The 27,029-nt window shown below is 40.7% G+C and overlaps 1 protein-coding gene across 2 annotated transcripts in view; it reads right to left on the bottom strand.

Annotated features, from left to right (window-relative positions):
• Nucleotides 1-27,029, bottom strand: part of LOC134351496 (1-phosphatidylinositol 4,5-bisphosphate phosphodiesterase gamma-1-like) — a 273,333-nt gene that overhangs the window by 48,546 nt on the left and 197,758 nt on the right. For both annotated transcript variants that reach the window (XM_063057723.1, XM_063057732.1), the window contains exons 14-23: nt 26,085-26,204; nt 24,969-25,076; nt 21,261-21,448; nt 15,446-15,646; nt 14,414-14,533; nt 11,966-12,149; nt 10,758-10,835; nt 8,766-8,869; nt 2,232-2,328; nt 716-782 (exon numbers count right to left, since the gene is read on the bottom strand). In XM_063057723.1, coding sequence (XP_062913793.1) covers nt 716-782; nt 2,232-2,328; nt 8,766-8,869; nt 10,758-10,835; nt 11,966-12,149; nt 14,414-14,533; nt 15,446-15,646; nt 21,261-21,448; nt 24,969-25,076; nt 26,085-26,204 — 1,267 coding nt within the window. The remainder of the gene's footprint in view (nt 1-715; nt 783-2,231; nt 2,329-8,765; nt 8,870-10,757; nt 10,836-11,965; nt 12,150-14,413; nt 14,534-15,445; nt 15,647-21,260; nt 21,449-24,968; nt 25,077-26,084; nt 26,205-27,029) is intronic.

The following is a 27,029-nucleotide window of genomic DNA, read 5'->3' as shown; positions in this document are numbered from 1 at the left end:
CTGGCGAGGCTCTACGTCTGTGTTGTTGCTATTACTGTCATATTATGTTTTTATTATAATTTATTTTTTTCTTTATTTTCTGTATTTGCACAATTGTTATCTTTTGCATATTGGTTATTTGTCTGTCCTGTTGGGTGCAAGCTTTCATTGATTCTGTTGTGCTCTTGTATTTACTTTGAATGCCCGTAAGAAAATGTATCTCAGGGTTGTATATAGTGACATATAATTACTTTGATAATAAATATACTTTGAACTTAATTCAAAGTAGGGTGTGAACTTAATCTTCTGACTGAGTGTGTAGAACCAAGTTGAAAAGAAAATGGACAAATCCCTAAACTGCGACTGTCAGGAATAGTTCACGGGAATTGTAGTAAACTACATTTCTGGGGTATGGTAAGGAGAGTTCTACTGTTACAAACCTGAATGCCAGTTCTACTTTGACATAAATGTTTACAACACAGCAAGACGGTATTTAATTTTTAAAATGTTGTTAGTTTCTTTTCTTTGGTCATTTAACAATAAATATATGTGCATTAAATTTTCTTATTCATTATTTTAGTACAGCCACACATCCCCAAATGAAATATTTTCATGAGTTAATTAAGCAGCACATAATCAAAGATTATAAGTGAATGTACATTTTGGTGTTCAAATTAATGCATAGTAAATTTAACAAGTATTTGAGAATAATGTGAAATCGTTGCAGGCAACTCACCAATGTAGCATGTTGGAACATCAATAAATCCCTTGAGGAAACTTCCCAATGGGCTGTTTTCCACAGACTGCGGGAACAGGAGAGAAAAGACAGGAATTACAAAAGCACATCAGGATTGATATTATTTCATAGCTGTGGTTTGTATGATGCATTCGTTGCATTTAAATTTCACACTGCCACAAATGCGAATTTATGAGTCTGGTTTTAAAGAGGAGGGCATTTATTTCCAGAAAATAGAGAAATTACTGAAAATTGGATGTGGGATAACTCCAACAAAAGAAGCCATTAGAGTTAGTGAGTGATCAGCTCCCAGAGTCCCAGCAATGCAAATCTCAAACCTTTGGTGGATTGCCTGGACTGTGTATAGCCCCTTCCAACTGCAGCAGGGCTGAGACTAAGAGCTCGGCTTGTGCTGAACTGGCTGGATTCCACTCACTCCCATTCCACTGCAGTGGGATTCAGAGTGCGCACACAAGCTATGGAGGACCAGGTGCTGAATCCTTCTCCTCCAACGTCTCCTTCTGATCCACTGAAATGAAGGAATGGTAGCGGTGAGTGGGGAAGCTCTAGGAACACAGAGAGTAAGAGACAAAACAACAGGAAAACATGGGCCTTATCAAAAGCCAGTCTTTGTAGAGGGACGGCTTCAATAATACTGTTTAGTAAAGTCTGTATTCTTCTCTGTTATTTATTGAGGGTGTACATTCCCTTGCTCTGGAATGTTCCTTTACCATCACAGCCAGACTTTCTCCAGGAAAATTGGAAGTGTCAGTCATGATTTGCTCTTTCAAGGAACTGGCACAGAAGAAGAATGGGGGCCTGGGGGAGATCGAACATGGTCATATTGAGTGGCGGGGCAGGCTTGAGGGGCCGAGTGGCCTATACCTGTTTCTATTTTATGTTTGAATGTTCATCCCAATTAGTTTCACTCCATAGCTTCATCCCTACTGGTCTGCAATGTTTCATTTATTGCACAGCCCCTTTAAAAGGTTACTATTGAATTGGCTCCTGTTACAGTTTCATCCAATACTTTCCTGAGCTCAATTCCATGCGTGAAGGAAAATACTCTCCATGCTTTTTGACAACCAGCCTTTCAGCCAATGGTAAGATTTCTCGCTACATGATTTTGAGATTCTCTTCCATTGTTTAGGGAAATTAATGCAAGCTTCTTCATCTTTCCCATTTAAGAAACTCATCCTTGCTAGCTTTCTCTATCTCCTTGCATCCTCCAAAGCCATTTATCTATCTTAAATCAACATTCCCAGAATCAGACACAGTAAGTCCAGCTCAGCGTCCTTAAGAAGTCACATTCAGGGATTTAAAACAATTGCTTTTGTATTTAATTCCTTTATTATAAACCTACCACCTCCACATCTTACGGATTTTAAAATGCAACATGTTTCAAGTTTGTTATTCAAAGCACAAATTAAAAATGCTTATGAGAATTGCATCTTTGCAGATTGCTCTCTACTGGTTTCAGGCACTCGGTACTATCAGATGCAAAACTCCTGCTTACCGCTTCATCCTGCTCAGGTACTGGAGTATTCGTTATCTCTTCCACGTAATTTGCCGGAAACCACAGCTGTTTTTTGCCTCCATAATCCCCTCGCCACCTGATTGTGAGTTTGGAGAAAATATTCAAGATCAGGAAAAGAAGACCAACAGTATTTAAAAAATAATCCACCTATGAAAGCACACTTTCAATTGTATTTGCTTCTTCTCTTGGTCTTTTTGTTCAGTTCTGCTCTGTCACTATCACGATAAATTAAAACCAGCTAGTCAGTATCCAGTCAGTCTGCCTTCACTCATCAGCGGGGAGACAACAGTGTGTCAATGGGCCAATACCTATTTATTCACTGACGCACTAGTACGATTTTGACAGGACCACATGACAGCCTCAGCCCAAACATGAACCATGAAACTGAATTCAAGGAGTAAATTGAGAGTGACTACCCTTGGCATCAAAGCAGTTGTCCAAATGTGTGTAACAGATTGGCTGGTTCAATGAGAATTGAAGGCAAAGCACTCCAGTGATTGGAGTTACAAATAGCACCAAAGGAACAAGTTTCAAAGACATTAAAAAAACTGTAAATTACAAACAAATACAGAGAAAAAGAAATAATGAAGTAGTGTTCAAGGCTTTATATACCATAGGAGGTTCTGCCACCCTCAAGGCAAAAGTCAGGACTGTGATAGAATAATCTCTACCCCAGAGGGTTAGGCAGGAAGATCATTCTGAGTACTTAAAGAGAAAGAACATTTTTTTATAAAAAGATTGGGAATTTTATGGCTCTGGGGAAACGACACAGTACAGTTACAGAGTTAAACAGCATTGAAAGTAGCCACCTGGTTCACCATGTCCACACTGTCGAGTGGATACCCATTTCTGATTTATTCCATCTTCTAGCACTTGGTCCATAACCTTCTATGCCTAAGTGATTCAAGTGTTTATCCAGATGCCTAGTGTTTCTTTTTACCACCCTCCGAGGCAGTGTACTTCAAGCACTCGCCACTCTGGATTAAACCCTCGGACCTCCTCTGAATCTCTTACCCCCTTACCCTAAATCTTCTAGTGTTATCTGTCTCTGGAATGGGGAATTTTTTTTTGCAGTCTACACTACCTATAGCTCTCAGAGCTTTATACACCTCAGTTATGTTACCCCTTAACCACCAATGGTCAAGAGAAAACAAACTTATGCTCTGCAGTGTCTCCTCATAAGCGAAACATTCCATGCCATTCAGCATCTTGGGAAAGGGGAGATGAGGTCTATGCCAAGTCTGCCACAATTATATTGAATGCTGGGGCACATTTGAGAACCTGAGTAGCCTAACTCCTGCTCGAATTTTCTTGTGTTTCTTATGTTTTTATGTTGGTCCGATGAGCAACAATACTCAAGAAACTCAACATCCTCAACAACAAAGCAGGCCACTGCCATAAACATTCATTCCATCTCCTCACCAGTGGCCGTGGTGAGTACCTTCTACAGAAATACCGTAATGTTCCAAGCTACTCTAGTAGCGCCCTGTAAATCTACAACCTCGACCCCTCTTGCCACACAATACTGATACAGAAATATATCACCAGTGGTTCATCAGCACCATTCTGAAATATCAAACCAGCAAATTAAAACCTGACTTAGAAGGATTAATAAATTATGGAGATATAGCTTATTATTAGTTTTAGTTTGACTCATTACATTATTTTGAAATTTTGCCGTGAGCACAGTCAACCACACACAGATATTTCGTCAAATATATGCACACATATGCTTCAGAATGCACCGTCCAATAAATGTTCATGCAGACTGTGAGACCATAAGACAAAGGAATAGGTGATTCATGGCTGATTTATTATCCCTCTCACACCATTCTCCTGCCTTCTATCCATAACCTTTGTCGCTCCAACTAATCAAGAACCTACCAACCTCCTCTTTAATTATGTTCAATGACTTGGCCTCCACAGATTCAAATTTCCTCCTCATCCCTGTTCTAAATTGATGTCCCTCTATTCTGAGGCCATGCCCTGTGGTCCTAGACTCACCCACTATAGGAATCATCCTCCCCACATCCACTCTATCTAGGCCTTTCAATATTTGATAGGTTTCAATGTGATCTCCCCTCACTCTTCTAAAACTCCAGTGAGTACACACCTAGAGCCATAAAATGCTCCTCATACATTAACCCTTTCATTTCTGGAATATTTCTCATGAAGTTCCTCGGGACCCTCTCCAATGCCAGTACATCTTTTCTTAGGTAAGGGGCCCAAAACTGTTCACAATGCTCCAAGTGTGGTCTGGTGAATGCCTTATAGAGCCTCAACATCACAACCTATATTCTAGCTTTCTCAAAATGAATGCCAGCACTGCATTTCCCTTCCTTACCACTGACCCAACTTACAAGTTAACCTTTATGGAATTCTTCACAAGGACTCCCAAAGTCCTTTTACACCTCTGATGTTTGAATTTTCTCACCATTTAGAAAATAGTCTACACCTTTAGTCTTTCCACGAAAGTACATAACCATACATTTCTCTACACTATATTACCTCTGCCACTTCTTTGCCCATTCTCCTAATCTAAGTCCTTCTGCAGACTCCCCATTTCCTCAACACTACCTGCCCCTCCACCTATCATTATATCATATGCCAATTCTGTCATCCAAATCATTGACATGTAACATGAAAAGAAGTACTCCCAACACTGAGCCCTGCAGACCATCACTAGTCACCAGCAGCCAATCTAAATTGGCCCCATTTATTCCCACTCTTTGCCTCCAGCCAGTCAGCCAATCTTCTATCCATGCTAGTGTCTTTCCTGTAATACTTAAGCAGCTGCATGTGTGGCACCTCATCAAAGGCCTTCTGAAAATCCAAATAAACAACATATACTGACTCCTTTATCTATCCTGACTGTTATTTCCTCAAAGTATTCCAAAAGATTTGTCAGGCAAGCATTCCCCATGCTGACTTTGGCCTACTTTGTCATGCACGTCCAAGAACTCCAAAATCTAATCTTTAATACTGGACTCCAACATCTTCCCAGTCACTGATGTCAAGCTAACTGGCCTATAATTTCCTTTCTTCTATCTCCCTCCCTTCTTAAAGAGTGGAATGATAGTTGTAATTTTCCAGTCCTCCGGAGCCACTCCAGAATATAGTGATTCTTGAAAGAGCATTACCAATGCCTCCACAATCTGGGATGTAGTCCTTCTGGTCAAGGTAACTTGTCTACCTCAAGGCCTTTCAGCTACCCAAGTACCTTCTCCTTAGAAATAGCAACTACACTCACTTCTGCCCTGACACTCAAATTTCTGGCATACTGTTCATATCTTCCACAGTGGAGATTGACACGAAATACTTGTTTGTCATTTCTTTGTCCCCATTATGATTCCTGGGATGGCAGGACTTTCATATGATGAAAGACTGGATCGACTAGGCTTATACTCACTGGAATTTAGAAGATTGAGGGGGGATCTTATTGAAACGTATAAAATTCTAAAGGGATTGGACAGGCTAGATGCAGGAGGATTGTTCCCGATGTTGAGGAAGTCCAGAACAAGGGGTCACAGTTTAAGGATAAAGAGGAAGCCTTTTAGGACCGAGATGAGGAAAAACTTCTTCACACAGAGAGTGGTGAATCTGTGGAATTCTCTGCCACAGGAAACAGTTGGGGCCAGTTCATTGGCTATATTTAAGAGGGAGTTAGATATGGCCCTTGTGGCTAAAGGGATCAGGGGGTATGGAGAGAAGGCAGGTACAGGGTTCTGAGTTGGATAATCAGCCATGATTATACTGAATGGCGGTGCAGGCTCGAAGGGCCAAATGGCCGACTCCTGCACCTGTTTTCTATGTTTCTATATTACTACCTCCTCAATGTCATTTTCCAGTGGTCCAATACCCACTTTTGCACCTTTTTACTCTTTACATAGCTGAAAAAACTTTTGGTATCCTCCTTGATATTATTGGCTAGCTTACCTTCATATTTCATCTTTTCTCTCCTTATTTCTTATTTAGTTGCCTTCTGTTGGTTTTTAAAAGCTTCCCAGTCCTCTTAACTTCCCACTATTTTTTTTGCTATATTGTATATTCTGCCTTTATACTGTCTTTGATTTCCCTTGTCAGCGACGGATACCTCACCCTCCCTTTAGAATACTTTTTCATCTTTGGGATGCATCTCATCTGCGCCATCGAATTGCCTCCAGAGGGACCAGCCATTGCTGTTCTGCTGTCATCTCTGATTGTGCTCCCTTCCAATTAACCTTGGCCAGCTCCTTTCTCAAGTGTCTGTAATTCCCTTTACACCATTGTAATACAGATACACCTGACTTTAGCTTCCACCTTTCAGACTGCAGGGTGAATTCCAACACTATCAAGGTAGTAGTGGTTATCTATGCCACAGTAATGTAATGGTTATCGTGACACTATTACAGCTTGGGGTGTTAGAGTTAGGAGTTCAATTCCGATGTCATCTGTGAGGAGTGCGTACATCCTGCCTGTGGAATATGTGGGCTTTCTCCAGGTGGTCTGATTTCCTCCCACAGTCCAAAGATGTACCGGTTGGTAGGTTAATTCGTCATTGTAAATTGTCTCGTGGGTTAAACTAGGGTTGAACTGGGGATTTCTGGGGTGGCATGACTCAAAGGGCTGGAAGAGTGCTGTATCTCTAAATAAATATTATGATTACTGCCTCCTAAGGGTTCCTTTACCTTAAGTTTCCTAATCAAATCTGTTTCATTACACAACACCCAATCCAGAATTGCCCTTCCCTTAGTGGACTCAAGCACAAGCTGCTCTAAAAAAAATGCAAGTTGTAGGCATTCTGCAAATTCCCTCCCTTGGGATCCAGCACCATCAACCTGGTATTCCCAGTCTACCTGCATACTGAAATCTCCATGACTATTGTAACACTTCCCTTATTAGATGCCTTTTCTACCTCTTATTGTAATTTATATCCCACATTCTAGCTATTATGCAGGAGCTCATGTATAACTCCCATCAGGGTCTTGCAGTTTCTTAACTCTACCCAAAAGGATCCTACATCTTCTGATCTTATGTCACCTTTCCAAGGATTTGATTTCATTTTTTACCAAAAGAGTCACCCCACCCCCTCTGCCTACCTGTCTATCCTTTTAAAACAGTGTGTATTCCTGGATGTTAAGCTCCCAAATTTGATCTTCTTTCAGTCACTCAGTGATGCCCACAATGTCATACCTACTGATCTCTAACTACGCTACAAGATCAATCTACTTTATTCTATATACTGCAAACACTCTAATATCATGCCTTCAATCCTATGTTCATCACCCTTTTCCATTTTGCCCACACGTTACACTTCATTTCATCCCACTGACTGCAATTTTGCTCCATCACTTGCCTGTCCTTCCTCACAGTCTCACTGCACACTGCATTGACTTTTATACCAATTGCCCATCCTGAGCCCCATCACTCTGGTTTCAATCTCCCTACCAAATTAGTTTAAATCCTCCCCAGCACAATATAAATGTGCATATATATTCAGCAGATATGAGGTGTTGCTCAAGAGTTTAGGACCAGACTTGAAGATAGAAAGGGCATTAGTCTTTAACATTTTGGTAGAGGCACCATGATTCAATTCCATCACAGTAAAATGAGATATCTGCACTCTCTCTACTGCTTATGTATGTCCTAATAAACTACTTGGCCTCCATATACAGTGACCTGTGTGTTACGGCCAGTCAAGGAAATTTGCCCATCTAGAATTCATCAGTCACTACCCAAAAATCTGAGATACGGAAATGAAGTTCAAACTCACAGAATTTATGTGAAAAAAGTAAACAAATAAACACAACTTTTTCTTGCGAGTTGCTTTTCTTCACACATGTATATCATGTTGCTTCACGTTCTAGAAAATTGTAATGTGGTATTTTTCTAAGAACAAGCGGCCCCTATAAAGAGGGACTTCCTTGTAACTTCAATTGATTAGACATTTTTTCAGGAATCAAACAAGTGGAATGCGAACCGTAAATTTAGAAGAATATCAATACCAAACCGGAAAAGTCCTTTCAAATGTCAATTACGTTCAACATCAAGTATTTTCTTATTCCATGATTCCTTATGTTATGACTGAGAAACCTATTTGCTAGTAATTTAAACAGGATAAAGTTTATATGCATTCAACGAATATTAGATCTTTCCTTCTCCAAACCTTCAGTCTTTTACTCTCAATTCCCAACCACCGGTCCTTCAGTTCATAATTAAATTTCCAACTGTCAGGATCTTACACTGGGGCCTCAGTCTGTAATGTTCCAGATCTCCTCAGTTCCCATTTTCCCAGCCGTCAGCCTCTGCCCCTCCCAGTCCCCCATTGCCTTTCTTTCTTCTTTGCTTATTCAGATGATTTATATTTCCCACATTACTATCTTTGCTTCTCAAAGTTTGTTACAATCAATCCTCTTTAGCAATATTCTACTCTGCTTCCTTATTGTCATTAGCAATATAAACTGGCGTCACATCCAAATTGACAAAACAAAAATCTAATTCAAGTAGAAGATCTGCTTGCTTAAGCAAACTCACCATCCGCCTTCCTGCTTGTCGACATTGTGAATAATGGCCTGCTTACAGAAGGACAACTCATCCTCTCGTTGGGCTTTGTAATCGTACAGAGCTTTAACTGTGCACTAGAAGGAAGGAAATATTAAGTTTCATTGAACTAAACTATATACTCACATAGAAACCAGGATCAAGCAATCTTGCATTTTCCCTTGAAACACAGACAAAATGCTGAGGGAACCCAGCAGATCAGGCAGCATCAGTGGAGAGGTGTCAGTTGACGTTTTGAGACAACACCCTTTAATTTATCAATCTGGCATTAAGGCTTCTGTCTAGACTGTAGAGGGTGACTAGATGATATTAAGTCCTTTAGCCTGTGGCAGGGGTCAGTGAGGAGAACCAGCTCTCTGAAGGCAGGATGTCAGGGCCTATACCCAAACAAAATGCAAAATATCCACTGAGACGGGAGTACATTTAAATGCCTGCCAGCAATGCAAGGGATTAGCAAAAGTACTAACAAATGTACATTTTGCATTTCCCACATTGGACACCCTGTAGTCTGAGTAAAGCTACCATTTCAGTGTCCATTTGCCTCTACATAGACAATAGACAATAGGTGCAGAAGTAGGCTATTCGGTCCTTCGAGCCAGCACCGCCATTCACTGTGATCATGGCTGATCATCCACATTCAGTATCCAGTTTCTGCCTTATCCCCATAACCTTTGATTCCACTATCTTTAAGAGCTCTATCCATCTCTTTCTTGAAAGCATCCAGAGACTTGGCCTCCACAGCCTTCTGGGGCAGAGCATTCCATATATCCACCACTCTCTGGGTGAAAAAGTTTTTCCTCAACTCCGTTCTAAATGGCCTACCCCTTATTCTTAAACTGTGGCCTCTGGTTCTGGACTCACCCATCAGTGGGAACATGCTTCCTGCCTCCAGCGTGTCCAATCCCTTAATAATCTTGTATGTTTCAATAAGATCCCCTCTCAGCCTTTTAAATTCCAGAGTATATAAGCCCAGTCGCTCCAATCTTTCGACATATGACAGTCCCGCCATCCCAGGGATTAACCTTGTGAACCTACGCTGCACTCCCTCAATAGCAAGAATGTTCTTCCTCAAATTTGGAGACCAAAACTGCACACGGTACTCCAGGTGTGGTCTCACCAGGGCCCTGTACAGCTGCAGAAGGACCTCTTTGCTCTTATACTCAATTCCCCTTGTTATGAAGGCCAGCATGCCATTAGCTTTCTTCACTGCCTGCTGTACTTGCATGCTTGCTTTCAGTGACTGATGTACAAGAACACCTAGATCTCGTTGTGCTAACCCTTTTCCTAACTTGACTCCATTTAGATAATAATCTGCCTTCCCGTTCTTACCACCAAAGTGGATAACCTCACATTTATCCACATTAAACTGCATCTACCATGCATCTGCCCACTCACCCAGTCTGTCCAAGTCACCCTGTATTCTCATAACATCCTCCTCACATTTCACACTGCCACCCAGCTTTGTGTCACCGGCAAATTTGCTAATGTTACTTTTAATTCCCTCATCTAAATCATTAATATATATTGTAAACAGCTGCGGTCCCAGCACTGAACCCTGTGGTACCCCACTGGTCACCGCCCGCCATTCCGAAAGGGACCCGTTAATCGCTACTCTTTGTTTTCTGTCAGCCAGCCAGTTTTCAATCCATGTCGTTACTCTGCCCCCAGTACCATGTGCCCTAATTTTGCCCACTAATCTCCTATGTGGGATTTTATCAAAGGCTTTCTGAAAGTCCAGGTACACTACATCCACTGGCTCTCCCTTGTCCATTTTCATAGTTACATCCTCAAAAAATTCCAGAAGATTAGTCAAGCACATACAAGAAACTTAATTAAGATGTCAACAGGCTTATTTCAAATTATCATTCACAACTAAGAGTGAAAGGATCCAGCCTGACTCTAATACTGAAAGGAAAATTTTTCCTTTATCAAAAAAAACCTTGAAGACTAAGACTTTTATCTTACCCTTGCTGTAGGCATCTTATTTGCTTCAACATAAAAATGAGGAGTCCGCATTTCGTACAAGGCTCCATAGTCCAGTTCCTGGAAGAAAATTAAATAGTAGTCAGTTGGAGAATAGCTGGAGACTCAAGAGACTGTGGAGGCTGGAATCTGGCACAACAAACAATCTGTTGGAGGAACTCAGCAGATCGAGCAGCATCTGTGGGAGGAAAGGAATGCTGATGTAGTGTTTTGATTTGAAACACGTACAATTCCATTCATCCCACAGACCCACTGAGTTCATTCAGAAGATTGTTTGTTGCCAAGAAAAACAGACTGTTAAGTAAATGTCCACAGCAAGAAGAGCAACAACATAAGATTGAGTTTGTCCTAATTCATTTTTCATTAATACTTCTTTTTATATTCATCTTGATCATAAGCAGCTGATAGGCTAATTGACCCCAGTACTGTTTTGTCTAAGTAAGATGGATTCTTGTTATTTTCTTGCCACCGTTCCCCTCTCGAAAAGCATCAACAAACAAGAAAAATAGGGTACAAAATTGCCTTGTTGAAAACTCACCCAGCTATTTGCTCTCATTTCATTTATAAAACTAAGCAACCTTGTGGCGTTTTTCCGACAGTCTTGTGTTTCTTAAGGAGGATGCTAAGTAACATAAAGTAGTAAATCTGCCCACACTCATGAAAATATTCCTGTCTCCCAATGACGAGTCCGGTCATCTCAAGGTGTCGATAATACTCTCAGATTTAAAACATTATTTGCTCCACTCCACATGTGCTCTCCAGTGTATCCCAATGTTCTCATACATTTACGTAAGATTAAAAATCTTTCATCTGATGAACAGTGTACCTAACCTGCTAAGGACCTTTCTCATTTTCTCCATGGGATATGGACAGTCTGATATGACAGCTTGTTTTTTTTTTGAGTTTATGTATTTTGTATATGTGCATATTCACATGAATATGTGCGTATATTACTGTCCACAAAGCAAGTTACAACAAGAGGGTTAAAGTTTTTGCACAGCAAGTTCTTAAACATGAAAGGCACTTCCCTGCTGCTCTAATCAGTAGCTAGTCATCTGCCTGAAGGTCCCTTGGCCCATTCTTCACGCAGAATGAGAAAATGCAGCCCAGTACCAAAGAGCAGCAGGAAAACAGGAAAGCAGGTAAAAAAGGAAAAATAAAGGAATATATTGCTCATTTTCCAGACTTACTGTTGTGCCCATTTTCTCCAACGTTTCCTCATTGATTGGATATCGCAGTTTCATTTTCCGGTACAGAGAGTGCTTTTCGTAATAATTCACCAAGTCAACCAGGCTCTCAAATTCTGCAGAGCTTCCCAGCATGAAAAGGCGTCCCTCCTGCTGGATACGGCAGTGTTTAATTTTCCCCTCTGCCCTGGAAATCACAAGCAGATGGGTTCAGTAAATAACCCTAGAAACTATTTTCATCGATCAGGTACATTATAAGCATGACTAATGACAAAAGAACTAAAGATCTCACAACTCACTAGATTAACAAAACATTTTTGAATAATTCTACATGTATTCAGTGAACTTTCTGCTCAAGATGAAGGATCAGCATGGATTCAGAAAGGGCAGGTCCTGTTTGACAAACTTACTGGAGTTCTTTGAGGACATAATGAGTGCAGTGGACAGTGGGGAACAGGTGGATGTCGTATACTGGGATCTCCAGAAGGTGTTCGATAAGGTGCCGCACAAGAGACTTATAAATAAGATATGGATGCATGGAGTTGGAGGAAATGTATTGGCATGGATAGTGGATTGGTTAACCGATAGAAGGCAGACAGTTCGTATAAATGGGTGTTTCTCCAGTTGGCAGTCTGTGATGAGTGGGGTGATGCAAAGGTCAGTGCTGGGTCCACAGCTGTTTACCATTTACATTGATGATTTGGAAGAGGGGACTGAGTGTAGTGTAGCAAAATTTGCTGATGACACTAAACTGAGTGGAAAAGCAAATTGGACAGAGGATGTGGAGAGTCCGTAGAGGGATATAGATAGGTTAAGTGAGTGAGCCAAGGTCTGGCAGTTGGAATACAACGTTGGTAAGTGCGAGATCATACACCTTGGAAGGAATAATAGAAGAGCAGATTATTATTTAAATGGTGAAAGATTGCAGTATGCTGTTGTGCAGAGGGACTTGGGAGTGCTTGTGCATGAATCGCAAAAAGTTGGCTTACAGGTACAACAGGTTATTAAGAAGGCAAACGGAATGTTGGCCTTCACTGCTAGAGGGATTGAATTCAAGAGCAGGGAGGTCATGCTGCAACTATACAGGGTACTACTGGTGAGACCGCACCTGGAGTGCTGTGTGCAGTTCTGGTCTCCATACTTGAGGCTTTGGAGGCAGTGCAGAGGAGGTTCACTAGGTTGATTCTAGGGATGAAGAGGTTAAACTATGAGGAGAGATTGAGTCGCCTGGGACTATACTCTCTTGAGTTCAGAAGAATGAGAGGGGATCTTATAGAAACATACAAAATTTTGAAGGGGATAGATAAGATAGAAGTAGGAAAAGTTGTTTCCATTGGTAGGTGAGACTAGAACTAGGGGACATTGCCTCAAGATTCAGGGGAGAAGATTTAGGATGGAGATGAGGAGAAACTGTTTTTCCCAGAGAGTGGTGAATCTGTGGAATTCTCTGCCCAGGGAAGCAGTTGAGGCTTCTTCACTAAATATATTTAAGAAACAACTAGGTAGGTTTTTACATAGTAAGGGAATTAAGAGTTACGGGGAAAAGGCAGGTAGATGGAGCTGAGTTTATGGACAGGTCAGCCATGATCTTATTGAATGGCAAGGAAGGCTCAATGGGCTGGATGGCCTACTCCTGCTCCTATTTCTTATGTTCTTATGATCTTATTGTTGGGACTGCAACATTTTTCTTCAGGTATACCTCAAGCTCAGGGATGTTCCACCTAGTGGGGTTTTATAACGGCCTATAAGTTTACAAAAAGTGTTTACATCTATAGCTGTGCAGAAACGTGGCTGAATACTGAAGATCCACGAATCAGTGTGGCTGTCTGCTCCTGCTAAGCTTGTCATGCTCTGACATTGGAGTGGGCATTCAGAAGTGAAGCACAAACCTCTATAATTCCACAATTGGAAATTTGTCCTGAAGCTTACAACAAGTTGTTCAGCAATCCCATCCATACATTTGGTATTTACAATTGAAAGGTCCTGGCTTTTCAAATTAGCACTACTTCCTTGTTGAAGTGCTCATCCAAAGATTTGCTCAGGTAAGAACAGGGTTTACAGGAGGTAAACAGTAAGTGCGGGCTGCAGGCAGGCAGCAAGCTACTCTGAGTAAATTCTGGATGAATATTTTCCCTCTCCTCAGATCAATCATTGGCCTAGCTGACCATATGTACCAATTACTCCTAATTTGGGACTATTTTCCCTTTGCCAATGAAAAATAATTCATACTAGCAGACTTAGATTTGAATTAGATCACCCAAGTGAATATATTATTATGATCCTTCAAAAGATAGAAAATTTTGTCGTTTGCTTATAGTTATGGTCAACTTATACAGGAACTGTTTATAGACTGCCAGAATGATCGCCCATTTCAACTGTATATGTCTTTAAAGTAAAATCTGTGTAGCTTATAAAAGTATTAATTCAGACATAAAATTCATCACCACTCACCGGAAAGATATAGCGTAAGAGGTGGGCTCGTTCCTCATTCGGACCAAGAAGGCTCCATCCCGTGGCACTCTCATTAACATGTGCTCAGCCTGTAACCGTGTTAAGTTGGCATGGTACCACCTAATAGAACAATTTATCCTTAGAATTATGATCCTATATCACAAAGCACTCTCTTCTCAATCAATACGTATCCCCACATTTTCACACTTTGAGTTCTGTAGGTTCTTTTCTAGTTCCTGGAACCTATGATCTCCATATCTCAGAGGGCAGGCCTGTGGATATTTTAGTATACCAAGTCCTTTTTCCAATTCATACAACAGCCCAATTTGAACACACTGTACATCACTTATCTTTCACTATTTGTGGGTCAAAAACATGGAAATACTTGTCTAAAGGTATTGAAGGAGCACCTCACCACAAAGATTTTCTGCAGTCCCTGAAAGCCCACCATTACATTTACCAGGGCAACATTAGAGCCAATAAATATCCACCTTGGCTGATTCTCCAAGAAGAAAGCAACTACAGTGAAAACCCCTGCACCTGCTTTTTCATGCTCCGGGCTGGGTAACGGTGAAGCACTGTTTGGTTCGACTCACATGGCTCCAGGACACTATCCCATGCACCTTTAACCTTCAGGCCATGTGACTCAGGAACTTGTCCTAATATTATTTTCACGACTGTACATGCTTTTGTAGCTATATGTGCTGAGTGTGACTATATTTTGCACCTTTGCCCCAGCGGAATGCTGTTTCGTTTAGGTGTATAGATGTGTACAGTTGAATGACAATTAAAATTCACCTTGAACATTTTCTCTTATACTCCTCAGACTTGATACTATTCTCATTTTGTGGACCTTAATTAGATTTCTTAATCCAAAAAGAAAGGTATAAACAGTAAAGCACAGGGAAAGGCAACATACTTGAAGAATTTTTGTGGGGTTTCCATGCAACATGCACAGTAGAGTTCCTGCCAATGCATTAATATGCCTCCCCCCTTCCATCTTTGTGTAACCTTATTCTGCATAACACTCACTCTTTACTTTCATGAGCATTTGGCTGTGGTACTGGGTCAGTCAATCTCATTTCAAATTCATTACAACGCAGCGGAACCTCCCGGTAATGACTGATCAGTGTATAAAGGCTGTCAAAGACCAGGTTGTCAGTCAGGTAGAATTTTGTTGTGCCAGCTTCTTGTCGAGAGTGGATACGACAATGCTGAACCCGTCCTGATCTCCTGTATAAACAGATAATGTAGGTTACATAAAAATCAGTTGATTATAGAAAGCAGGTAAAGATTCTGTTTTATAGTATATCCAGGAGTAGTAATTCTCAGGGCAGTTAACTTTTTTGTTGAGAATCCTAACCAAACGTCATTCTCTAAAATGCACTGAGGAAAAAACAAACAGAGTATGCTTATTCTCCTTATTTCACTGAGCTTCGTTTTAATTATCTCATTATTGGTATCTTTCAAATTCTGGTCAGGATTAACTCCAAAAGGGAGGAGAAAATATTTCAAGATGACCCCATTGGCTTTTTGTAACTTTAATGACCTTCCTTCCCCTTATGGAAATTCCTTTTCTTTTTTTGTGGAGAGCAAGTATCTGAATAATGGGTTTTATACCCCATTGCAGAATGCTATTTTCTTACAGTTCCAAAATCCTTTGAATGGAAAAGCAAATGGAGCAGCATCCGTAACCAGAGGTGGAGAAGAACTAGTTTACAACACATTGGCTTACAAGGAAATGAACTTAACTGGCTAGCTCATGAGAATATAAAGCAGCATTCTTTAGAAAACTCCAGTGCAAAGGGATGGGATTATCTGTTTAGAAAGCGACAACTAACGTTATGCTAACACAGGGATTATCAAAGAATTGGACATTATCCATGTGATACTTCTGTCACCATCTAATGACAAAGTTGGTCATAATTCTATCAAATGTTGAAAACTTCTCCTTATACTAGAAATGATACTTCATTCCATTCTCATGAAGTGTTTAAGATAATCTAAAGTAATTCAGAAGATTAATTTGCGTGGCGGGTGGAGATATGTCACTACCAAAGGAGGTATAAGGCTCTCCTTCCCTCTGCTAGCCTGCAAGTCACGTAGGCAGACAATCTCTGAACAATGGCTGGGGTCACCTGGCTTGTAAAGACACTGTTCAAAGGAAGGCAATGGCAACCCACTTCGGTAGAAAAATTTGCCAAGAATAATAATAGGCATGGAAATACTGTGATTGTCCACGTTGTACGACATGCCACGTAATGAACAAACAATTCTTTCAAATGTTAGAAGTGCAAACTCAAATGATTACAACATTTCTGCTCACTAGATTTTTTTCCACACAACTTTCAAATCGGAGTTTGAAATAGGTGCTATTCCAATTAGAAGTGAGTTGAAAATATCTGTTTCATTTCACTTTGGAAGCCAATAATCACAGAGAGGGGTTTTAATACCATCATTGTGGACTTGGACTGTAATCTTCTCCTACTCACAAGGTAAAACAGACCATACTGAGCAACTACACCACTGAACCCCTACCTCTCTGAATTATATTTCATTCTTGTCAAAACAACATCCTCTCCACATCCACTCTATCAAAGCCTTTCACCATTCGATAGGTTTCAATGGGGTCACCCTTCATTCTCCTGAATTCTAGTGAATATAGGCCCAGAGCCATCCTACGCTCTTCATATGACAAGTCATTCAATCCTGGAATCATTTTCGTGAACCTTCTTTGAACCCTCTCCAGTTTCAGCACATCCTTTTAAAGATAAGGGGCCCAAAACTGCTCTCAGTACTCCAAGTGAGACCTCACCAGTGCTTTATAAAGTTTCACCATTACATCCTTGCTTTTATATTCTAGTCCTCTCGAAATGAATGCCAACATTGCATTTGTCTTCCTCACCACAAACTCAACCTGCAAATTAACCATTAGGGAATCCTGTCCAAGGACTCCCCAATCCCTTTGTGCTTCAGTTTTTATTTCGATTTACTCTCCATTTAGAAAATAGTCAACCCTTTCTTTTCTTCTACCAAAGTGCATGACCATACACTTCCTGACACTGTATTCCATCTGCAATTTCTTTGCTCATTCTCCTAATCTGTCTAAATCCTTCTGTAGCCTCTCTACTTCCTCAGAGCCACCTGCCCCTCCACTTTCCCCTAAGGGTTCTTTTACCTTAAGCTCTCTAATCGATTCTGGTTCATTGCACAACACCCAATCCAGAGGTGCTGATCTTCAAGTGGGCTCAACCACGAGGTGCTCTAAAAAGCCATCTTGTAGGCACTCCAGAAATTCCCCCTCCTGTAATCCAGCACCAACCCGATTTTCCCGATCTACCTACATATTGAAGTCCCCCATGACTACTGTAACATTGCCCTTTCAGCATGCATTTTCTATCTCCCACTGTAATTTGTAGGCCACATCCTTACTACTGTTTGGGGGTCTATATACAGCTCCCGTCAGGGTCTTTTTACCATTGCAGTTCCTTAGCTCTATCCATAATGACTCAACACCTTCTAATTCTATGTCACCTCTTTCTAATGATATGATTTTATTTTTTTTACCATCAGCACAACGCCACCCCCTCTGCCTTCCTGTCTATCCTTTTTGACACAATGTGTATCCTTGGACATTAAGCTCCCAGCTATAATCTTCTTTCAGCCATGATTCAGTGATGCTTACAACATCATACCTACTAACCTACAACTGTGTTGCAATTCATCTACCTTATTCTGTACACTGTGTGCATTCAGATACAACACCTTCAGTCCTGTATTCACCCCTTTCGATTTTGTCACATCATGCTCAACCTTTTAATTCTTAACTTTGTCTGAGGTCTTACCAACATCTGCCTCCACAACCTCTCCACTAACTGTTCTGGCAATCTAGTTCCCATCCCCCTGCAACTCTAGTTTAAACCCCACCGTGTAGCATTAACAAACCTTCCTGCTAGGTTATTAGTCCCCCTCTAGTTCAGGTGCAAACTATCCCTTCTGTACAGGTCCCACCTTTTCTTGAAGAGAGCCCAATGATCCAAAAAGCTTATGCCCTCCCTCCTACACCAACTCCTTAGCCATGTATTAAACTGCATAATCTTCCTAGTTCTAGCTTTACTAGCATATGGTATGGGTAGCAATACTAAGATCACAACCCTGGAAGTCCTGCCCTTTAGCTTAGCAGCTAATTCCCCGTACTCCCTATGCAGAAGCTCGCCACTTATTCTACCCGTGTCATAGGTACCTGCATGGACCATGACTTCTGGCTATTCACCCTCTCACTTAAGAATGCTGAAGACTTGATCCAAGATATCCTGGAACCTGGTACCCGGGAGGCAACATATCATCTCACGGAATCTTGTTCTCACCCATTGAACCTCCTGTCGGTTCTCATAATTAACTAATCCCCAATCACCACAGTGTGCTTCTTCTTCCCCCTTCCTGTCTGAGTCACAGGGGCAGACTCAGTGCCAGAGACCCGACCACTGTGACTTTCCTCTGTTAGGTCATTCCCTCCCGCCCCCCGAAAGTATCCAAAGTTATACATCTGCTGTTGAGGGGGATGGCCACAGGGGTACGCTCCACTGGCTCCTTAACCCCTTTCCTCTTCCTGTCACCCAGTTTCCTGTGTCGTGCACCTTCAGTGTATCTACCTCTCTTTATGTCCTATCTATCAGCCCTTCCCTCCTGAATAATCCAGAGCACACTGATAACAAAGCACATTGCTCAGTTAAGCAGCTGCTTATCACTGTAACTGAATGGAAAGGACATACTTGAAAGTGATACCTGCCAGTCTAGAATTATTGCATCAAATTGAAGTCATGTCATTTTACAGTGAAATTACTTTTCCTAAATTAAAATAAAGGCCACTTGCTTAGTAAGAGATCAAATCAGTGAAGCTTTGCTTGCTTCCAAATAATCAGGGTATATTAAATTTTGTGGCAATGAATTTGGGGAGATGCCACTTTTGAACCTCTCCCTGAGGTCCTTCAGGCTGGTCATGTCTGTGACTCATTTCCAAATCACAATTGTATGTATTTGCATATACAGTATATTTATATTGAATGCCTACAGTACTACAACCTTGAGTTCTAAGCTTCTACAAACTCATTTCATTCAATACGATGAAGGCTGTGAATGATAAAATGCAGATATTACTAATCATAGTACAAAGATTCAGAAATGTGACAATCTGAAGAGTTTTACTGCTGCTTTTGTCCTTTACCCAGAGTGATATTTTCTCAAGAAACCAAAGAAACTCAAGTCGTTGAGCATACCATTCTATTCTTTAATAACTGGAAATAAAGAGACCACAGAAGAGAAGGCCTGGTATCATTTACATAATCTATAGTCCTCTAGGAATTATTCCTCCTAATATTTCCCTGGGCAACACAGCTACACATGAGGACCTTATCAAGGAGATGTGGGCAAAAGGGTAACTCTGCTATCTATGCTCACATTGTATTTTTCTCCCTCTCCCTCTCTCTGGATGGGAGGAAACATAATCAAGATTGCCGTGGTTTTGTAAGGAATATTTGTTTAGTCACATCTCTGAGATGGAGAGGGAGATATCCAGAAAGGGAAGGGAAGGCAGAGAAGAGCCATTCATGAAGGTGAGAGCAGTATAGAAATTGCAGGATAGGTAATGACGTATGAATTTAGGAAGCATGCAGGTATTGATGTACAGGAAAACGAACTGAAGAAATGGGCCTCAAAAGGATTGAGGCAAAAATAGTTCCCTATTCCCAGAAAAAGACAGGTGTACCTTGGGCCTTTCTAAATGCTCATGGCCACATATCTGATTTGTACAAGCGGGTATAAAATATGGAGGCATGGGTGGGACACCAGGGCAGCACATGAAGTGCGTCCAGTAAATTATTATCACCCCTCATGATACTTTCCTGAAACTGAGCCATTGAGAACTGGCAGTCAAGTCAGCACATGAACCAGCCAACAGGTGGTGACTTCTGCTATCAACTTCTCAGGGGGTCTGGAGTCTTACAGGTCATAATCTGTGTATCCTTAGAAACACATATTTCTTCCATTTTCCCCAGTTTGGCTGTATTTGCCTCTAGTCAGTATTGACATTGACAATGAAATGTTGAGTAAGACATGTAGCAAAGCTCTCTGACATTGAAGTGCATGAACCAAACATTATTCCTTTCAAGATTCAAGACTATTTAATACCATTTCTAGTATACAACTGTAGAGAAGAACACAATAATTGTTATTCCAAATCCAATGCAGCCCAGATAAAAACTCAGTTAGATTAAGAAAACACTAACAAAAAATACACAATAAATATTAAGACCTAAGATAGTTTATATACAGAGATTAATTGTATGTCCATAAAGTGAAGCTAAGCACAGGAGTATTTGTATGTAAGGTGACAAGGGGGTTGTGGAGGGGTGGGTTAGTGGGTAGAGATATTGATCAGCCTTACTGCTTGGGAAAAGTAACACTATTTTGAGTTTGGTGCCCTGGTGTGGATGCTAGTAGTCTCTTCCCTAATGGGAATAGGACAAACAGTCCATGAGCAGGGTGGGTGGGGACTTTATGATGGTGTCCCTCTCCGGCACCTTTATATATACTGTACATATATGTCCTTGATGGCAGGTAAGCAGGTGAAAATCATGCATTGGGCAGTTTTTGACAACGCACTGTAGAGCCTTGCTCTCCGCTGCAGTGATACAGCATGTGAGGATGCTCTCTACTGTGGCCTCTTGATCAGATCGTTGTTTAATGGTATAGAAGTGGTTCTAAGTTACCATATAGAAATTCCTTTAAATAGCCCATCTGTTTAATATTATTGAGTTTTTGTTTAACTCCATATCTAGTTGCTACCTACCAGAAAGACAGGGTATAGTCCCCCACAAATGTTTCACTCTCCCGGACAAGGAAGGTGCCATCTTTTCCACCAGTCTCTGTGCAGTACTCATGGAGGAGCTTCTCCGCTATCTGACGACCGTCTCGCCCTCCACCAAGTTTTCCATGAAACCACTTTTCACTGAAGTGCAAATCATTATTGTTGAATTCCTGATGAGAGCCACAAACCAAAATGTGTAAGCGCCTGATATCTGTGTTGAATATATTAAAATCACCAGCAAGCCAGAGCTCTTGCTACCTTTTGGTGGAGAACTATAACAATTGTCTTATTTGAGAGTGGTTCTCTAGAATGTTCTTCCAAAGCAATGAAGTGAATTTCAACAAAGAACACAGAAAGAGGAGAAGAAGCTAGGCCCAATTATTTTATCAATTCGTAATTATTTTAATGGGGCTGCTACAGACAAAATTCTAACTGGGATGATCATCTTACCTCTTTGCACTTTTGCCTTAAGTATTATTTGTTGTGCTTGCTACCAGATGTTACATACTTCTCAATCCATCCATATATCTAATTCCATGGTACTAATTATATTGAGCCAGGGATCAAACAGTAAATGTTGTCATAGAATCTGATGTACTAATTATATCACATACTTTTCTTGGCTTTTGGAAAGTTTATCAGAAGCACTTTATAAGGCTGTTGCTTAAGCTAAAGCTACCAAATAGATTAATGAACTGGTCCAGAACCATAATCATAACATAGTATTTTTCTATTCCCTAACGTATCAGCCAGCTACTCAAAAATGATGTAACTCCATTAAAAGTGGAGATAATAATCATAAGAAAAAGCCCACAGTTCATATCATGAAATGAACAGTTGGGTTTTATTCACTAGCCTAATGGTATCCATGGGACATTCTTAAATGCAATAGCGCCTGATAATTCCACTGCAGCAAATATGCACGGCCAATTCCCAATGACAGTCTAAATAAATAAATTTTATTTTTAAAGAATCATGATGCACTTCACCTGATTAGTGTGAGTATGTGTGTGATATGACATAGTGGCAAACAAAACTGTACACTGTTCTCCAATTGCAGCCTCACCAGTGATGTACACCACTGCAACATAACTGTCTCGACTGCTGTGCTCGATTATTTAAGTGCTTAATTAGGAAAGGGAAAAAAGATTATGAGAGAAAGCTGGCAGGGAACATAAAAACTGACTGTAAAAGCTTTTATAGATATGTGAAAAGAAAAAGATTGGTTAAGACAAATGTAGGTCCCTTACAGTCAGAAACAGGTGAATTGATCATGGGGAACAAGGACATGGTAGACCAACTGAATGACTACTTTGGCTCTGTCTTCACTAAGGAGGACATAAAAAATCTTCCAGAAATAGTAGGGGACCGAGGGTCTAGTGAGATGGAGGAACTGAGGGAAATACATGTTAGTAGGGAAGTGGTGTTAGGTAAATTGAAGGGATTAAAGGCAGATAAATCCCCAGGGCCAGATGGTCTGCATCCCAGAGTGCTTAAGGAAGTAGCCCAGGAGATAGTGGATGAATTAGTGATAATTTTTCAAAACTCTTTAGATTCTGGATTAGTTCCTGAGGATTGGAGGGTGGCTAATGTAACCACACTTTTTAAAAAAGGAAGGAGACAGAAACCAGGGAATTATAGACTGGTAAGCCTGACATCAGTGGTGGGGAAAATGCTAGAGTCAGTTATCAAAGATGTGATAACAGTACATTTGGAAAGCGGTGAAATAATCAGACAAAGTCAGCATGGATTTGTGAAAGGAAAATCATGTCTGACGAATCTCATAGAGTTTTTTGAGGATGTAACTAGTAGAGTGGATAGGGGAGAACCAGTGGATGTGGTATATTTGGATTTTCAAAAGGCTTTTGACAAGGTCCCACACAGGAGATTAGTGTGCAAACTTAAAGCACACGGTATTGGGGGTAAGGTATTGGTGTGGGTGGAAAATTGGTTAGCAGACAGGAAGCAAAGAGTGGGAATAAACGGTACCTTTTCAGAATGGCAGGCAGTGACTAGTGGGGTACTGCAAGGCTCAGTGCTGGGACCCCAGTTGTTTACAATATATATTAATGACTTAGATGAGGGAATTAAATGCAGCATCTCCAAGTTTGCGGATGACACGAAGCTGGGTGGCAGTGTTAGCTGTGAGGAGGATGCTAAGAGGATGCAGGGTGACTTGAATAGGTTAGGTGAGTGGGCAAATTCATGGCAGATGCAATTTAATGTGGATAAATGTGAGGTTATCCACTTTGGAGGCAAGAACAGGAAAACAGATTATTATCTGAATGGTGGCCGATTAGGAAAAGGGGAGGTGCAACGAGACCTGGGTGTCATTGTACACCAGTCATTGAAAGTGGGCATGCAGGTACAGCAGGCGGTGAAAAAGGCGAATGGTATGCTGGCATTCATAGCAAGGGGATTCAAGTACAGGAGCAGGGAGGTACCACTGCAGTTGTACAAGGCCTTGGTGAGACCACACCTGGAGTATTCTGTGCAGTTTTGGTCCCCTAATCTGAGGAAAGACATCCTTGCCATAGAGGGAGTACAAGGAAGGTTCACCAGATTGATTCCTAGGATGGCAGGGCTTTTATATGATGAAAGACTGGATTGACTAGGCTTCTACTCTCTGGAATTTAGAAGATTGAGGGGGGATCTGATTGAAACGTATAAAATTCTAAAGGGATTGGACAGGCTAGATGCAGAAAGATTGTTCCCGATGTTGGGGAAGTCCAGAACGAGGGGTCACAGTTTGAGGATAAAGGGGAAGCCTTTTAGGACCGAGATGAGGAAAAACTTCTTCACACAGAGAGTGGTGAATCTGTGGAATTCTCTGCCACAGGAAACAGTTGAGGCCAGTTCATTGGCTATATTTAAGAGGGAGTTAGATATGGCCCTTGTGGCTAAAGGGATCAGGGGGTATGGAGAGAAGGCAGGTACAGGGTTCTGAGTTGGATGATCAGCCATGATTGTACTGAATGGTGGTGCAGGCTCGAAGGGCCGAATGGCCTACTCCTGCATCTATTTTCTATGCTTCTATGTTTCTATGCTCAGTGCTCCGAATGATGAAGCCCATGTGCTAAATGCCAACCTGTCCACCTGTGATGCTGCTTTTAATGAGCTATACACCTGTAATCAATTGTCCCTTTGTTCTAATACAATCCCTAGTACCCTACCATTTATTGTAAAAGTCCTACACTGGTTTGACTTCCCAAAGTGCATCACCTCACATTTATATGTATTGAGATCCACTTGCCACTCCTCATCTCACTTCCTGAACTGATCAAGGTCCTCTGTTAACCATGATAACCATTTTCACTATTCACAACACCTCCCAGTCTGCAAATCTACTAATCAAGCATTGTCCATTCATGTCTAAATCGTTTACATGACTCATGTTTAACAAGGGTCCTAACGTCGACTCCACTAACAGCACACCACTTGTCACTGGCCTGTTTTCAGGCAAAGGATAATTAATGTGTATGTGAAAGGATAAAGTTGACATTACCAAAACTGAATACCACTGAGAGGCTGTTTTGCCTGGATCTCTAATGACAGAAGTAGTACAATTACCTTTATCTCTCAAGCTCAAGTATCACCACACAAAAGACAGCCTGTTGTTGACAGTGCATCTGTACATCAGAGTAGGTTGGTGCCCTTAGAGTAAGGAAACAATAAAAACTGCTTGCAAACCTCTTTCTGTTCTTCTTCCTCTTCATCCTCATTGTTCTGATACCTGGATGTTTCCTCAGAGTAATAGATTTTATTACTAGTCAGGACAAAGTAATGAGGACTCCAATTCTGCAAAGAATGAACACAAGCCTTTGTAAGATTACAACTCCGATTCTGGGTGCTGCAGTTTCATCCCACATTCTAAAAGACATACAATTAGGGTTAGTGAGTTGTGGGCATACTATGTTGGTGCCAGAAGCATGGTAATGTTTGCAGGCTGCCAGCACAATCCTCACTGATTTGATTTGATGCAAAGTGACACCTTTCAATGTACATGTGACAAATAAAGTTAATTTCGCTCTCTGTTTTTGTGTTTAGGGTCTATACTGACATTATTTGCCCCACTATGTGACTTTATGAGCCACAACTACATTTCTAGTAGTTACTAGAGAGCTCTTGAGAATAATTACCTTCAACAAATTGCACTGTGGACTGTTTTTTGCTTCTTTTCAGTGAGTCAGTGCAGATGTTTATTGAAATTATGTGCAGAAATTACTGATGCAGAAATATGTGCATGATGCTTATCCCATGCACTCTGCCACGTTCTTCATTTCAACCAGCTGACCTTTTAGTATGGGAACTAATGTCTTTAATAGTGCTGGTAAAGTGATTGAACATGCTTTTCAATTACTTAATATATTGCGATCCGGACAGGAATACCACAGATATTCCGAATCTACCCAGTGATAAAATATGAATAGGAAAGAAGAAAAAGTTGCCCATCTTTCAAATCCAGCCCCTTTTCTCTTTTACAGTGAGAATTTTTTTCTGTTAAACCTTTTTCCTCTAAACTCTGATTCTGTGCATGTTAACGCTTTCCCATATTCTAAAGACATTGAGATGAAGACTTGTAGCACTGCACTAAATCACTATTTCCATTCCATTGCCTTCCTCATCTTAACTTGCTTCTACAATCTTCAAGATTGAATATTACCTTTATTATTTTCTGTGCTTACACAACAAATCATACGCTAATTTTCCCAAACAAATGCAAGTTCTTGGGAATGGAACAAAAGAATAATAGATTAATACCAGCAAAGAAAGGTGGTGGTGCTGGTAAATGTGGGTTGTACTTACATGATCAATGGGATCCTCTAAATACAGGATTCCATTTTTAATGGAGTTGCTGATGTCATTTTCTGAATAGCTGGTTGATGAAACCTCTTCATATAGGTTACCTTCCACCAGTTTCTTGTGCTTTATGCCAGAAGTAAAGAAAAAATGAACATTGTTATGTAAGACTGAAAGCCAACTTGGTAAACTTAAGCACACAAAATACTGCCGTGTCTTCAACAAATGATATTTTTTGATTCACCAATCTAACAAGTTAACGAAAATTAAGAAGATCTCCTTCTGAATTAGATCAAAGGAGAAGGAATAGGCCATTTGCTCCTGTCAGCCTGAACCATTACTTACTGAGATTGTGGCTGACCCACAGCTAAATTTCATTAAAAAAAATCTTCAATCCTAACACATCAAACAACTATCAAGTTTTACATGACAAGGTCTTCTTTCTCAACTTCTGTAAAGCTTGGTGCTAATTTTTATTGTCTATATTCTACCTCTGTACCACCAATTGAAATACCTTCTTTCCATCCATGATAATAATTCCCTCTTAATACCTTGAAAACTTTGAGCCTATCATCCCTTAACCAAATTCCAGGCAATAGACCCCCTGATAGGTGGAATATCTTTGTAATTTAACCCCTGGAACCCAGGTATCACTGATAACTCCAGGTACCACTAGGTCAATAAGACCACGCCAGGGTGTGATGCCACTCACATTACCCTTGCCGTTATATAACCAGGGATTAGCATAGATGTAGCGTTATTCCATGCATTCATACCAAAATCTGTTAGATACACAGTCCATAATTCTATGAGCCTTGCTGAATACTCTTAATACAGTATCTATGTAGTTCACTGTCTTCAGATTTTCATTGTTTCTTGACTATCACCATTTAGAAAGGTTTCAGTTCTATTTCTTTGAGTTCCAAGGTGGGTGATTTCACATTTAGCTAT

Source organism: Mobula hypostoma, chromosome 1 (assembly GCF_963921235.1).
Source record: "Mobula hypostoma chromosome 1, sMobHyp1.1, whole genome shotgun sequence".
NCBI classification, from domain to species: domain Eukaryota; kingdom Metazoa; phylum Chordata; class Chondrichthyes; order Myliobatiformes; family Myliobatidae; genus Mobula; species Mobula hypostoma.
Note: the sequence above shows the minus strand (reverse complement) of the source record. Positions and strands in the feature narration are given on the sequence as shown.